The sequence below is a fragment of the Passer domesticus genome, chromosome 8, assembly GCF_036417665.1.
Source record: "Passer domesticus isolate bPasDom1 chromosome 8, bPasDom1.hap1, whole genome shotgun sequence".
In the NCBI taxonomy this organism is placed as follows: Eukaryota; Metazoa; Chordata; class Aves; order Passeriformes; family Passeridae; genus Passer; species Passer domesticus.
This window is the reverse complement of record NC_087481.1, coordinates 47,518,497-47,534,665: the sequence shown is the minus strand read 5'-3', so window position 1 is coordinate 47,534,665 and position 16,169 is coordinate 47,518,497. Positions and strand designations below refer to the sequence as shown.

The 16,169-nt window shown below is 41.2% G+C and overlaps 1 protein-coding gene across 2 annotated transcripts in view; it reads right to left on the bottom strand.

Moving 5' to 3' along the window:
* SORCS3 (sortilin related VPS10 domain containing receptor 3) overlaps nt 1-16,169 on the bottom strand; it is a 275,567-nt gene that overhangs the window by 46,895 nt on the left and 212,503 nt on the right. For both annotated transcript variants that reach the window (XM_064431239.1, XM_064431241.1), the window contains exons 8-14: nt 15,742-15,831; nt 13,678-13,857; nt 11,753-11,899; nt 11,199-11,301; nt 8,819-8,895; nt 8,627-8,718; nt 5,524-5,631 (exon numbers count right to left, since the gene is read on the bottom strand). In XM_064431239.1, coding sequence (XP_064287309.1) covers nt 5,524-5,631; nt 8,627-8,718; nt 8,819-8,895; nt 11,199-11,301; nt 11,753-11,899; nt 13,678-13,857; nt 15,742-15,831 — 797 coding nt within the window. The remainder of the gene's footprint in view (nt 1-5,523; nt 5,632-8,626; nt 8,719-8,818; nt 8,896-11,198; nt 11,302-11,752; nt 11,900-13,677; nt 13,858-15,741; nt 15,832-16,169) is intronic.

The following is a 16,169-nucleotide window of genomic DNA, read 5'->3' as shown; positions in this document are numbered from 1 at the left end:
AGAGGTGGCAGACTCATGGCTCCCTACCCCTAGGCAAAGGGGCAGAATGTTTCAAGGACACTGTGTCAGCTTGTAATTTTCTTTCCTGTATTAGCTTTTCATGTAACAGCAAGATTTGAGCAAAAGGCAGCGGATGTTGCCTTGCTTGAAGAGAAAAGATGATAATCACCTTATCAGAAAAAGACAGGAAAATTACTCCTGGCTCCCATGTAACTTTGAACTCAGTGGGAGCTTGGACCTGAGAGCTGTTGTCATTTTCTCATACTCAGTTTGCTGGATCTCTGCTGAGTGTGAATCAGAATCTGTCCACATTGCCTTCATACCTGTGTCTGCTTTGCTGATGTCTTCCACAGGCCAGTCAGTTCTTCAGAATAAGAATAACTCACAGAACTCCTGGCCACAGGATAAGTAGCTGCTAAAAACCCGTTCAAAGTATTTAGAGGGAAAACTCTCAAAAACAGGAAAACTCACTAATGTCTCAGAAATACAAAGAATACCATGGCCAAGAAAGTTCCTTATTTGTAAATCTCTATAAATGTGAGAAGTATATAAGGTAATCACATTTTTAGTGTAATTTAGTATAATACATATAGTTTAGCATCCTGTACTTGCCACTGTTGGAACATGGAACTGAATTAGAGGGACTTCTGGTCTGACACAGTGTGGCCTGTGCTCTTAATACTTTCTTTCTCACCTCAAACCTCCCTGGGCACCCATCTCAACTTTTCCAACATCTCCCAATTACTTATTAATTCTTCCTCACTCTTCTGCCATCCAGTGATGGATTGCCAGTAATTTTATGGGTCTCCTGGAAATAAAGAATTATTCCCACTCCATCTCTGGTAAAACTGCATGGCCACATAAACAAGAAGGTGCTGGAAAGGGCCAGGACTTGTACCCTATTCATTTACAACCAGGAACATTTTCTAACACACATAGTCAAGGGCAGCAGTCACAGCAGTGTTGACAGACCAACTTTCAGCTCACTGCAAATATTAATGCTCAATTATGCATACACACATATATAGAGATCATTAAGTTCATATGCATAGAACTACACAGAAATTTATATACACACGTGGGTGTGTCTACATAAATATTTATTTATCAGTACAGAGAAACTTAATGATCCCCATCTGTAAATGAGTGTCTGCACACAGACACACATAATGAGTCCACTAAAATGATGCAGGGCTGTGAAGCAAAGAGGTTGTTCCTCTTAATATAGGTTTGGAGAGATGTTTAGCACAGGAGATGAAGTGGCAGGGGTAATAATTATGAGTCAGAGCTGGAACAACACAAAGCCCTTCTCTGGACCCATGACAACATCTTGTCTCTGATTTGAATGGACACTAGTTAACAGTGAAGGGTACAGCACAGAACTTAGAAACCTGTAGATTTCAAAAAGGCTAGTGCATTCTAGGCATTCATCTGAGATCATGCCTAAGCCACCACGCTCATGCATTAATTTTCCTAGAGGACTCTGTGTGCTCTGCAGCCTTTCTCCCCAGACCTGCACCAAGCAGCACAATGTGCTCTGGTACAAAGCTCTACACTAAAGGAGCTGAACTGACTCTCTTGTCAGATGAGAGAAGTGTCAAAGCAACAACAAAAGGAGCTGCAGAAGATGATCAGCCAGGACTGGAGGAAGGACAGTGGATTTACTTTGGTTAGGCAGCAGTTCAAGGCAGACCAGCTCACACAGTCTCATGATACCTTCCTGTGCATCACAAAACTACGTTCTTAACTGAGACCCCCACAGCTTTTAAAAAAATAATTAATTCTGCAGCATTATAGCCATACAAAATTATGAAATCATAGAATCATTTAGGTTGGAACAGACCTCTGCAAGACATCCTGTCCAACACCCCACTAAAAGCAGCTCCCAATTCAGAGTACTCTTAGATATTCAGAATCACATAAAGCCCCTTCATAAAGCAAATTACCAATGTTACCATAATGACAAGTTTTTTAGGACTGTTTAGGATAAGCATACACAGAACAAAGCACAGAGGATTCAAAAAGCCTAGGATACTCATACAATAAAGACAGATATGGAAAAAGCTCACTTAATAGCTATGAAGTGGTACAAAATTGTGTGCTAAAAGGGTTGCTCCTTTCAACAGCCCAGAGAGCCTCTCACAGCATGTGGCACAAAATGAAGGTTGGGAAAGTCATTCTACTGATATATTGATTTTAATAAAATAGTATTATGAAAATATTGTTAATAATGCAATATTTTAATAATAGTTGGAGTATAATGACTATGTATGCACATTCCCCTCAGAATATTACTTTTTTTTAAATGGGTGAACACAGACCACTTTGATGCAAATCTATGGAAGAAATTTTTTCTAACAGGAATCAGCTGAGACCACTAGATGAAGTATTCTGCGTTTTCAGGGATGAGAGACAAACTTTTAAAAGGCACTAACCTACCCAGTTTGGCAGCACACAAATATGACCACAGCCTTGGTCTCTCTGCCTCAGTGCTGCTTCAAGTCTAAGAGTTCCCACTGACCCTATGATCATTTTGGGATGCAAATCCCAGACTGTTGTGTGCCTCTCTTCAGCTTCTTGAAATCATTGGGGTTTCTACTCACAAACACGAATTCCATGTACCTTCAAACCACCATGTGTAATCTTGGTTTGGGGGTGGCAAGTAGCAATAGAAAGACATTGATTTCTTCTCAGCCAAAGCTTACACAAGCTCAGCATCACCCTACACTGCCCTTATAGATGAGTTCACTAAAATTCTCATTGGGAGAAGCACCTAAATGGTTTGTATAGAAATGGTTTGCATACAGCTTTACAAATGGGCTCTTTCCTCCTCAGTTCCTTTCATGCTGTGGATAGAAATTTCTCAAAACATTCATTGCAAGTGTCATGTGAAATTTCTTTGTAAAGCTTTTACAGACTATTAAGAATGGTTTTTAAAACTGCTAATGATGACAGTAATAATAAAGACAATAACAATAACAATGGCAATAATAATGGTAAAATGCCTGCAAAGATTTCAAAAGAAAAACTTCTCAACAAACCTAATACACAATATTCAGGAGGATAACTCACTTCCTACATTCTCCACCAGAAGACTACAGAGATATAAATAACAATAACCTTAGATTTATAATGCATTTTTCATCTCAAAAGAAAACTGCATTAATTTATAAAGCAAATGTCCTAAATCCACAGCTAGCTGCAACTGATTAGCTCCACTGATTTCAATGAAGGTGCTGATGTGCAGATTTATGTGAGTTCAGATCTATCTCTCTACACACGTGTGCACAGCTGGACACACACTGCATGAAGAATTTCACAGAGAAACACCATATCAAACAACACAGAAAGTTACACATTGTCATTGCATTTGCAGAAAAAACACTCAGAGTGAAGAGAACTGCAGGTTCTAATCTTTAGCTGGGAATTGGCATATGTGTTTTCCCAACAGGATGCTCACAGCAGTCTCCTGAAAAGGCTCACATATCATATGCTGTTGAGTTTTGCTCTTTGCAAAAACAGGGCAATGTTTGCAGATAGCAAGGCAAGAGATGCACAATATATTCTTCTACAAAACAAAGACATTGCTTTTTTGAAAAAAATAAAAGAAAAAAAAAAAAAGAAAGAAAAAAGTCAAAGCCAAGGCATTGTTTTGGAATAAAGGAAAAGTGAGCAATGCCACCAAAACTGACACCACCTCTACTCTGATAAAATCTCAGTAGCTGTCTGTGACAGACACAGAGGCTGCCTTGTTGTGCTCCAGCACTGTTTGGGAATAAAGCAGAGGAGTGCTGCTGTGTAAAGCATAACCATAATTACTTAGCCTGTCCTTCCTACGACAGTTTATCACAGGGGATATGGATGTGCTATATGGGAGTCACCTATGCTTTCCTGAGCCCTCCAAGGCTGCAACCAGACATTTCTTCTGCCATGCCATAGATGGCACAGAAGCCAGTTCAAATGATCATTTGTTAGGAGAGTAAAATATTATTTTCCCCCAGCTCCTCTCTTGCAGCTGAGCTCAACTTCAAGTATAGACACATGGTCACTTCTGTTTGTGTAAAGCTGGCGTAGAGCTGGTTTTGAAAGGCATAACAACATAAATCATGCAAAACAGTTGGAATACATTCAAATCAGTACCAGAAATGTCTAAGACACACAGCTATTACCCTGTCCCAACTTCCTCAGAAACTGATGGCACTCAGTTTCTCACTACCTGTGACACCAGCAGTGAGTTCCACCCACATATTTATGCCATATAAGTATGCAGATGGACTGAAGCCTAGAAGCAAATAAACTTGACCTGAATCTCTTTTCTCTTGCAAGCAGTGAAAATGTGCAGGAACTCCAAGTGCAGATGCAGAAAAGCAGATTGACTGCAAGATGAAATTTATAATCAAATCAATGTCCTGCTGCTGAACTGGAGTGGTGCAACAGTGTGATCTGATGTGATTAACCAAAGGCACTTCTTCATGCCACTGTAAGTATGCTTCACAGGCATGCCTCAGTCTAAGGCATCTTAGCTACCTTGCTTTCTGATTTTTTTCAGAAAGCTGTTTCATCCAGTTCAAAGAAGCACAGGTAAGAAGGCATTTCTGAAACCAACGCAGGCAGTGCATCTTGTCCTTGCTTTGTTCAGAACCCCAGAGCACAGTGCTCTGATCTTGGTGCAAAAGGTCAGATGACTACTTAAAGATGCCTTTGAACTTAAAAACTTCCCTTACCTGGTTGTTAAACTCAAATCCTGGCCTGTTCTTGAACCAACATCACTCCACTGGTTCCACCAGCCTTACCCAGTGCTTCAGCACTCCTGGGAAGAGGAAGGTCCCAGCACCGTCAGTGCAGCCCAGGCTCTTCCTTCCATGGGATGGGTGAGCCATAGCATACTACACCCCAGAACAGGAAGGTTATTCTGAGCTCAGTTCTGCATATGCACAATGAGAACACTTTTATCTTGAGCTAAAACTGGATGTACGGCCCACAGTGCAAGCAACAAGGTTGGGGAATATTCATACCCAACAGCAATATCAAAAGACAACTATGTTGCACAACTGGAGCAAGCACAGAACTGGCATGAGGTACAGTCATACAGATCTCTGACTTCTGAAGAGCACTGCAGTCCCTGGGCCTTCAGAACCAAGGAACGCAATCTCAGCAGTAATTATGAGAATGGACTTCTGGTTGTCACTAGATAGAACCTGACCAAAGCTACACCACTCTCCAGAGAAGTAGATCTGTCTACTGCTCTATTTGAACTCCCAGGCTACAGCTTGGGACCATGTCCCCTTGCTGTAGCCCCTATCACTGCTGGAAAGAGCTTGGCTCCACGTCTATTTGCCACACGATGCAAGAACATGCCAGCCAGGCCTATGGCCACCACCAAAACAGCACCATGCCTTCATGAAACACTGCATGTGCAGCTACACAATGCTGCACTGCACATCATGAGGCTACCATGAACTTGGGGATCTCCAAGGCACCCCTTCTGCCATCACAATTTAAAACTGGAGCTGCTATACTTACGTCATTATCTGAGTCTCTATGCCAGGGTCTACAAGGGATCCATCCACAAAAAGTGGTGTTGATGTGAAACTGTATTTAGTCCAGGATCTTCCTTCATCAAAACTCACCCTGGGATAGAAGCAGACAACATTTATACACATAAAAAGACTTACTCTAGAGCAAATGCAGCAATTAAATGTTGGCTAAGGTCTGCAAGCTCCGGCAGCTGGATTTACAGACAAGCACCAATCTTTGCCATTTCCCAGCCCACTAAATTCATGCTCTTGATGTACTTTGAAAGATCAAAGCTTTAGAAAGCATAAACACTGGCAATAAGGACATGTATATACTTTATGCAGCTGTACCTCAGACCTCAAGGGATCAAGATGCTTTGCCAAGACCTGTTTCTGGGTCTGGAATAGCACCTGGCATGAAGCATCAGTCAGAGCAAAAGCAACCCTGGCCTGAATGCATGAAAATTGCTTTCACCACCACAGGATATTTTGACCCACCCATGTATCAATGCCATATGGCATTAGCTACAATCTCTCTAGCCCTATGAGTACTTAAAGGCAAACATAGCTTATTTGTGAGAGTGAGGAGTGTTGAATGTGTGGGCACACACAGGGATTTGAGCACCTGGATCTGTCTGGGAGGCTTTTGGTGGACATTGAATCTCCCCTGCTCCAAGTATGTAGGACAGTATCTGACACACCACCAAAGGACCAGGAGGCCACTATAGTGTATATTATAAACCATGGGTTACCCCAACCTCAGATCTCTGGTGCGGAAAACCGAGACTGGCAGTCACCATTCCCTAACTCTCTGCCCCTCATGTCACTTAACAAGACACCTTCACCTGTCTCAGAATGCACCTGTGCAAGAATAGGAACACATAACTCTGGGAGCACAACAGCACACAGAAAGATTATCTGCCCTAAATCTATTTATTTAAATGTATGTATCTTCCCATACACCTGTGCATTTGTATGCGTTCTGCTTGCATGCTTATCTCTCCAAATAGCATTTCAACTTCTGGGGAACAGCATGCTTCATTAGCTTAGCTAAAGTTCTCTCAGCTTTTCAATTATCCACCCCTCTTTTCTACAGCATGAAACTTATTGTACAATGTCTCAGCCTGAGAACTAATAGATTTACATGTACCCTTTAATCTATTCCACTCCTGCCCATAAAACAGGTGCCTACTGAAGCAATATGAAGCAAATTCCAAAGCCCCAAAGGGTACAATTTTGAAGGAAACCTGTTGGAGCTTATTGATAAGAAATCTAAATCACTACTCATTTAATCGAGTGGGTGGGGCGCTCAGAACTGTACACACCATTTCAGGAGATTTTTTGTAAAGGGAGAGCATCTGAAATGAACCACTGCAAACAAAGGTGAACTGAGCTGTCGGCTCCTATGAAAAGTCAACCTGTGACCAAATCTTTCCCAATATATAAGTACAGGCACTTCTAGTAGCATGCTTTTTATGTCCAAAGAGCCTTCACAATTAAAGACACAATTAAAACAGTTGCATCTGGCTTGAATAATGCAGTAACAAATGGTTAATATGTGACTTGCAGCTTTTTCCATGAGGGGCTCACCTTTCACTTTTCCAGAGCTCATCTTGCTGCAGTCTGATGCACCCACTGTTAGTGACACCCACCCTTGGTTAACACAAACTTCTCCTTCCTTGATTCATCCTTTGTTTAGTCTAAAGACTGGGACATGGTCCTGATGTCCTCTTTCCTGAGGGCACTTTAATTATAGCCGTGACAACTGAGGTACCCATCAGAGGCTTCCAGTCACACCCCAACACATTCACAGCACAGACTGGAGTCTGCAGCTCATCCTTAGGAGTCTGCTCTGTTACTGCTCTCCTTTGTGTGTCCAGTTATAGAGCCAATACATCCCGTGGTTAACAGTCCACTGTCACTCTATGACTAAAGCAGTCATTTCTTTGCTACAGGTAGCACAAGAAATGGGCTCAAATGCAATATATTCAAACTTTTATAGAAATCTATGTTGTATTCATCCCAGAGTTATCTGTCAGGTCAGAAACATAAAGTCCAGAAGCTTTTTATATTGAAAAAGTAGCTGTTAATGTTTTCAAAGTACATCTCCAGAAATGCGTGAAGTCAACCTGTCTTGAGGTGTCCAGATTTGGAATGACTGCAATTTCACTGGAGGATTTTGTACAATAATGACTCAGGTAGAGGAGACCTTAACACCTCATCACTGCTGCCAAAAAACATTGTTTTCTCCTTCTATTTGACTGAAGACCACATTTCCTGTTCTGCATGCAAAGTAACAGACATGTGCTTAGCACCATCAAGCTGAGAGACAACCCAGTATTGTACACAGGAACAGATCTTGTCTCTGAAATCTATTTCTAATTCACTTCTAAACAACATTAGAAGCTGGGTGGGTCAGCCCATTAGATATGCCCCTCTTTCAATCAAGCCCTGAGACTGAAGGTGGTACTAACACAACTATTTTCTGTAAACAGTGTTAGTTGTGAATTTCAGAATGTGTAACTGGTGCAGGAGTCAGAGGGGCAAGAGCTAAGAAGAGGATAATTTTGAGTGGTATCCTTAGTGCTTAGGCTGTTATAACCCATTTATAGCAAAACAGTGTCTTCAACTGAGAAATCATTTTGCCCTATTTCACCTCCAACTCTAATCAGTTGCCACCACAGTATCTCTGGAAACTGATAGTCAAATACTTGAGGGGTTAGCAACATATCTCTGTTGCCATTATCTACACCTACTGCCCTCTCCTCTCCCTCCCTTTATCTGTCTTACCAGATTAATGTTAAATTCTGTAAACAAAATGTAGAAACGAGAAACACATTCTCCCAGAAATACCTGAAGCCTAAAGGATGACTTAGTATATATGTGTCTGTAGGAAAGAAACCTCCCCTGGAGGCTCACAGTACATTACCAGTGCAAAGAGCAATTCATAACATAGGTGATTATGTATGGAGCCATTGTATTTATAAAATGGTGCAAAAATCACTATACTCATCAATAAAAACAAAATGGTGGTAAAACAAAGATAAGAATGACTTCACCTGCTCATTTTATAGACACTGGCACCCTCTCAAAGTAACAAGTTTCCTTACCACATGTGCCGGATGGGCACTGACGTGTGTTTCATGGCCACTAGTGCCCCTCCCCAGTCCAGAAACCAAACATTGTATTCCTCCTCAAAGATCTGCAAACAGAGGTACTGCATGAGTGCTCCACTCCACTGAGAAGGAAGAGTCAGAAGAATAGCAAAAGGGTCTGTGTTTCCTTTGCTGTGCAGAACATACCTGTCTCCAGGAATTGCCACCATCAGAAGAGATGAACACACCAACATCCGTGTAGGAAAGTTCAGAGCCAACATTGCCTACAACACAAGTGTCAGACATTATTCTGTGGATGAACATGCTAATGAAAATGTTAATTAAATTTATGACATTTAATGCTGGAAAATTAGAAATTAAAATAGGTTGACACTCTCCTGTTACCATCACAGAATTCAACTAACCACATTATTGTGTCAATGCTGGTTCAAAAAAGTTCTGGCTCTGGGAGGCATTGCAACTCAAGAAGGGTGTTTTCATCAGTGCTCAGAATATAGGAAATGTTATTCTGTCCATCTACTTAATTTTCTTCCCTGACATAGCAAGAGTCACTGTTTTAGATGAGGCTGTAAGGAAAACCTAATGTGGGCAACCACACAGAAGGTCAGTCTATAGGGACATCCAGGTTCAAGAGGATAAATCTACTGTTTCAGTTCAAACATCTTCTTAGCACAGTATCTTATTATGAGTGGAAGTCCTCAAGAATTAGACACTGATTTCAAAGTAGCAGTGTAAGTTTTGTATCATTATATTTTAAACACCAAAATGGAAACTCCAAATTTTCAAACATGGATTTACAGATGGAGACAAGGAAAGGGAGTAAAAAGGCAAGAATATGGTTGTTATCATTTCATTCTGTCTTTCCATTATTTCCTGCATTCTCTTCCTCTAGTTTCAGCTGCATGCACTTAAACCTCACAAAATGTAACTCCCAAACAAGTCAAGAGGATTTAGCAGCTGTACAATTAGATTAAAAAAAATAATTCTTCCATTTGCAGGAATCTAACCTCTGTCCTGTACCAAGTGTCCAAGTTTCCAATCATTGCTGGAAATGTCTCACTGTAAATGAAATGTTTGAGCAGCCAACACTTGTGAGAAAAAATTGCAAAGCTTATACTTGAATGCATTCAGCAACAGGGTGAGATGCTCCTGCTGTTGTGAAACTGGTTAGTGGAAACAGATGTGTATATTCCCAACAGGTAAGGTTTGTTCATCTACAAAGCAGTAAGGCAGAAATTATATTCTGCCTTTTAAAGGTTAATTGTTAGACTGGGAAAGCATTCATCCCATGCACTGGCAGTTTGAAAAGAACATAATTTACTAACAATTTAGATCAATGCCTAGAATCTCACAGTCCTGCTGCCTCTATTTGCTTCCTAAAAGGTTAAAAAAAAAAAGCTTTTGTAATTACAGCATCATGAGTAGGGCTTGTTCCTAAGCATCCATCTAGCAAGTGCAACCTGCCAGGAGTGATGACTCCACTTGGCTATGCATGGGGATATCTGGAGGTTTGAACCAAATTATCTCACTTCATTTGGCCTGGATCAGTGAACTGGAAATCTCATGGCGTCTCCCTTGTTGAGATATAAATGTCATGAAGGGAACCCGTCTCTGGTTCTGCCTTAGTCTGGCAAGCACACTGAAGCACAGAACGACATGAGAATGAAAATGGTTGGAGGAAATAGTGTAAATTCATGCAGAAAATATGTTAACTGCCCACACTTGCAGGGCACTGCTATGCTGAACAGGACCAAGGAGATAAACTGAGCCTTAGAAAAAACAGTTAAGCAATTCAGACATATCTGAGTGCAGGTAATAGGCTCCATTTGAAAAGACAGAACTGCCTCCATGGCTCAGAGTCCAGCTTTCAATAGCACCAGCCATTCAGGAAGCACTTTGTTAGCCAGCAGCTCCCACAGAGCTGAGGGTGGCTGGTAGCCCCATCCATCCTGTGGATTAATTACAGTGGCTCTGCCACTGCCACCATGAAATATTGTAGCAGGCTGTCATTTAAACAACACAACCTGCCAAAGCACTATTCTGCAGAACATCCCACAACACCAATGGCCTGTGCAGTGTTGATTAAATGCTGCTTGTCTTGCAGCAGTACAGAGCTAAAAGTAGGTGCCATGCAGAAGACAGGCACCCAGGAAGCCCAGGGTTCACCTGACAGACTTTGTGGCAACTCTGGGCTTGCTACTCGAAAGGTGGGACATATTGACACCTCCTAGGAGTGCAGGCCTTGGTACTATTCTCCAGGTAGACATGTCCATCAGTGGTTGTAACAACATGAGAGGACCTAGTAATGCCACTGGTTCATGTTACCTTGAAAGTGTGGGCTTAGATTTGAAAATGGGTTATTGTAGAGCAACAAATACATGAAATCTTTTTTGAACTTGGGGCCATATGCCTTCTCCTAGCCCAAAGCAAATGGGAGTTAATGTGAATTAGCTCAGCACTTGCTGAAACAGAGCTGAAAGGTTTTACACTAATGGGGAATACCTCATATACTCTCAGGCTTCCCAGGGAGGCATGGGTGAGCAGTGAGAAGCACTTATGTTCTTACCTGTGGCCACCAGCAGCCCAGGAGCTGTCTCTTTGCTGGAAATGCTCCCTGAAGTATATGGATTCTCTGAGAGCTGCAGGCGCAAGTGCAGTGAGCAAAAGGGCTGTTGACAGAAAACAAACAAATGGCAGAAGCTTTAATATTCATCAAAAATATTAATTTTAAATATCAGAGGAACCCTTGGTGACTGCACACAAATGCTCTGATCCTTCTGAAAACGACCGCTTTGCTCTTAGCACACATAGGTCATGTGTTCCTTTGATGGATAAGCAGGAACTCTGCACTACAAACAAGAATGTCTGCCCTTGTTTTAACAACAAGCTGACTTAGAGCACTTTTCCCCAGCAACTTCCTTATTCTGACTTGAATTCTATTAAATACATCAAGAAAGATAGTCAGAATTTGCCCTCAAAACCTATGAAGCTATAGATAAAGAAATTTACTGAATTAATTTAACACACAGAAGATCAAGAGAAAAAACACAGTTAACCTAGAGATTACAATAAGCATCTCTGAAGGAGTCAGTTGTGCCTTGGAAAAGATCTGCCACTCACCAGCTGGCAAAGTACAGGATCCCCTCTTAGATCAGTGTCTGGAGCCTGTAGCAAACGCCAATCTCTGCCCTTGTTGTAGGTAATGAAAGTCTTGATCTGGTCATCCACCTTCCTGTTAGCCAGGAATATGCCTTTGATCCCTGCTACCTAGGAAAAAGGGAGAGAGGTGAAAAAAAAATACGTCGGAAGAACAGGCCAAAAGCAATGTCCATCTGAGCACTCTCAGGAGTGGAAGGTCTCTGTAAAAGCCAGGAAGGCATCTCAATCAAATCTTAGAACACCAAATGGCACTAAAGGTATATTTTGCAAAGCTGAAAGGTCTTGTGTGGTTTCTCTCTTTGGAAGAGAAAGACAAGGATGGTAACAAAGCAAATCCCTAGGAAACAGCCTACTTTTGGATTTCATTGAGTTCTTGCAGATAGGCTGATGATGGGCTTGATGATGGGCATGCTGCACCTTCACACTTGAGCTCTGTGAGCCTGAGGATGGGGTCTGCCCCACTGCCTCCACAGACTGCCAAAACAGGGGAGACAGAAGATCACATCAGAAGCAGTGTGGGATCCTTTTGTGTACCAGAAAAAAAAATCAATACAAAAGATGGGAATCCTGAACATGCTGTGACACTGATGTTTTGCAAACTTCATTTCTTCGCTTTCCTTCCAAATTCTAACAAATCAAGCCAGTTGTTTCAAATGTTTTGATTTTTGTCAGCAGAACCCATTCCAGCAGAATATGGTCCTGTCAAAACATCCCCAAGAAGATTTCATGTTGAGTCTGGTTGCTGTTGCACAGCTGTGAAAGTGAGACAGGAAGAAGAAATTTTTTGCAAATCTGCAACTTCCTGGCAACTGTCAGAATGCAAATCCTTCTACTCTGAAGCCCCTGGAGTGATACTACTCTTTAAATGACTCTGTAAAAATTTATTAGCATTTAACAGTGAAAAGTCTGTGATATACCACTGGGGAGAACACAGGTTTGCCCAGGAATGTGAGACAATGCATGTTAATTTTAGCTGGTTCATCATAACAAAGAAATATACTTTTTCAGAGGCATAAAAATCTATTTAACCAGGTGAAGAAAAAACATAAACCCTGTCCTTCATACTAATCAATGTGTTATTTGTGAATTTTCCTTCAGTGACTAAAACGATGTGGATTTTTATGAACTAATTGATTATGTTGTTAAATGAGCATTATTCTGACTGAAATTTAAAAATGTATAGTCGTAACCTCCGTATGCAGCTGCAAGAACATTTCTGTGTGTAACAGTAGTAATCAGCCTGCAACCATTTCTATTAGTATTACTGATTAATTGTTTGTTGCTGGCAAAGCACTAAGCCCTGGATCTCAGCAAATCTTCCATCCAACAAGTAATAACACACCAAAACCAGAATGCTCTGAGGAAACCAGGAACAGGAACAGCTCTTCACTGCTGCTGGCCAAGGCTGACAGGCTTGGAAGAAGCATGAGGATGGAAGATAGTTTGGGGGAGAAGTTATCCATCTGTCATCTCTGGGCAAGTGGCACCTACAAATTTTTAGTTATAGCTCACAAACTGTTCAGTGCTCACGAAGGTGCAGTCCAGATTCCCTGCCTGTGAGCAGGTGTCTCTAGATGCCCAAGAGGGAAAAACCTGTATGTTTAGTCTTTTTATAGACATCCATATTAGGATGAGAAGGATAATGATTTTTCCTTTTGGAAATGGTACATAGCTAACCAGACATTGACTTGAACCCAACCAGTTGTTGCACCTACAGCAGAATAACTGCATCTATTCCCACATGAGTCAACTCAGCATCAAATCCAGCAAATGCCTCCGAGCTGATCCTAAAACAAATGAAAATCCTGGGAGGCTGGTAAGAGATTTGCACTTGCTTGAACTAGCAGGCCATTGCTGCTCTTTGTAGGGTGACCTTTACTGCATACCTCATAAAGGTCAATGACAATATTCCCCTCCAGTCCTCGGCTGCTTTTCACATTTTCCAAGGCCAGGGTGAAGTAGACACCTCGGGTGTCAGAGATGTACAGGTTATAGGTGTCATTCTGGTTCCACTCTTGAACAGCTGCAAAGACCTGATTCTCATCTGTGCTGATAATATGCATGTCCTGTTAAAAGAAGACAAAAGGCCTGTTACTGAGGATCTCTGTATTTCTTTGCCCTTCGGGACATGTAGTAATTACCATGAATTATGAAAGAATGGAGATGGAGCATGAATTATAGGTATGTTTAACAACTTTCTGTTAGAGCAAGCCAATAAATTACCAGCATTGTGACTTTTCTGCATTTCACTTTTTAAATAATCACCAGCTGGGCGAAGGGTTTTTGCTTTCTTCATTTTTGGTACCTTCAAGGAATTTCATCCAGTTTCATTTTTTATTTATAAATGTGTAAGTCGGTTTTATTACTCATGGAAGATTCACAGCCTTGGAGCCTGGAGTCTTCATAGTCACTAAGCATCATATGGCACCAGGCTAAAAGCAATGGTAATTTTCATTCACATGCTGAAATAATGGGCTTGCGCTTCCAGCTGGCAAGGCATGATTTCAAAAAACCTTAGAGCTCACATTTATTTGAAGGCGAGGTATAGATATCACTTTGAGCTGCTGCTGATAGTGATTTTTAATAACACACTTTCCTATTGACAGTTTATCTGAGATAATTATCCCACAATATAGGGACTATCAAATAATCCACCCACTAACCTCTATTGGATTTCTGCTGCTGACCAAGATATAAAATAGTCTAACAAGGGTTTCCCCATTTAGTTTTAATATCAAAGAAATTTGACAGTGCATTTTCTTGGTATCATTTTCAAACAGGTTCATGGAAATTACTTTCAGGGTGGTGATGAGTATGGAAGCACTTCACCCTTGCTACCATTGTGGAACAAACTGATACAGGTTCAGCTAGAAGCAAGATGACTGTGGTTATATGAGACTCCATTTATCTATTTGTATCTATTTAAACTTTCTCTAGAGGCCAAGAGGCCTTGATTAATTCCTTGCACTGTTTCTGCATCAAGAAATCATAATTCTGGAAGTCTCCCAAAGGATGGAGTGACCTGATTTCAGGAAAGAATATCTGGAGGAAGATCAGCTCAATATCCTCATCCTGCCTAGGAGGCATCTTAATCTTTTGTGTGAGGTATCTAGATGAAAAGTTAGGATTGATTAAATGGGGCTATTTTTAATGGACCTAACATATCCTATTGGCATGAGATGGGAAGAAAAAAACATCTGAGGGTCTAATTCTATCCCAGTGAGTACAATCAGTGAGAGATATGCATTTCCCTCAACAAAGGAAGACTAAATCAGGAGGTTTGTTCTTGCCCAGCAGCTGTAATTCCTTAAAGATTAAGGAGGTACCCAACCTACTCCAGCAGTGTGAAAATAAAGCAAAATGCCCAATGATTTCAATCTGTTTTTACCAGTTGCAGTGGAAATATTGCATTACCCTAGTGCCAACCTCACATATGTACAACTCCAGCAGAGTTCATTAATCTGCACATGACAGATAGTTACTACTGTACAGCAAAAATATTCTAGTAACTAAGGGCAGCATAAACAATCCTCCTTTACATGGCTCCAGGACTTTTCCATGACACCTAGCCTTAAAGTACTTCTGATCTTTAAATTACAAAAGTATCCCTGATTTTATAGCATGCAGCAATTCTAAATCAGGGCCAGCAACAGATCTGTGTTATAAAAGGTCATTTTCCTAGTCCTGGTGGCAACAATATTTTTGATACAAAGATAAAAATTTGCCTTCTTAGCCACCTCAGGAGCTGATGGCTCATGTTCAGCTGCAGCCAACCAACACCCCCAGGTCCTTTTCCACTGAGCCATTTTCCAACCACTGTGTCCCCAGCCTGTAGCACCATGTGGGGTTGTTGTGATCCAACTGAAAGACCTGGCACTTCACCTTATGGAACCTCACATATTTGGCTTCCTAAGATATTACATGTCTATGTTCACAAATGGTGGACTCACCTTAGGAAGAGAGTATTTGGGTAATTTGATCTGTGCAAAAGGTTCCCGTCTGTATGACACATAGTAAGTTGCTCTTCCACCAGTTGTCACCTATGGAAACACCAAAGAAAGTCAGCGATGACCCTTCTGAGACACTCTGTGATGACACCTCTAGAAGTGCTTGACAAACTGTCTCTCAGGTATATTTTCTATGACAGGCACAGCTGTCCCTAAAGGCATCTGGGTAACTCCAAAGAAATCACAAACCTGAAAGGGATGAAGAATTATTCAAACTGTACTATTGAACTTTCCATTTTGTCTCTTGTGATTCAAATCCAGTGTGATTTTTAACATCTCAGGAAAAAAGTGCTGAGTGGGAGGAAAAGGAAGATCTGGTTTCATCACATGGTCCAGCTCAATTACCTTGGGCAAGTAATTTAAAGTCTCTG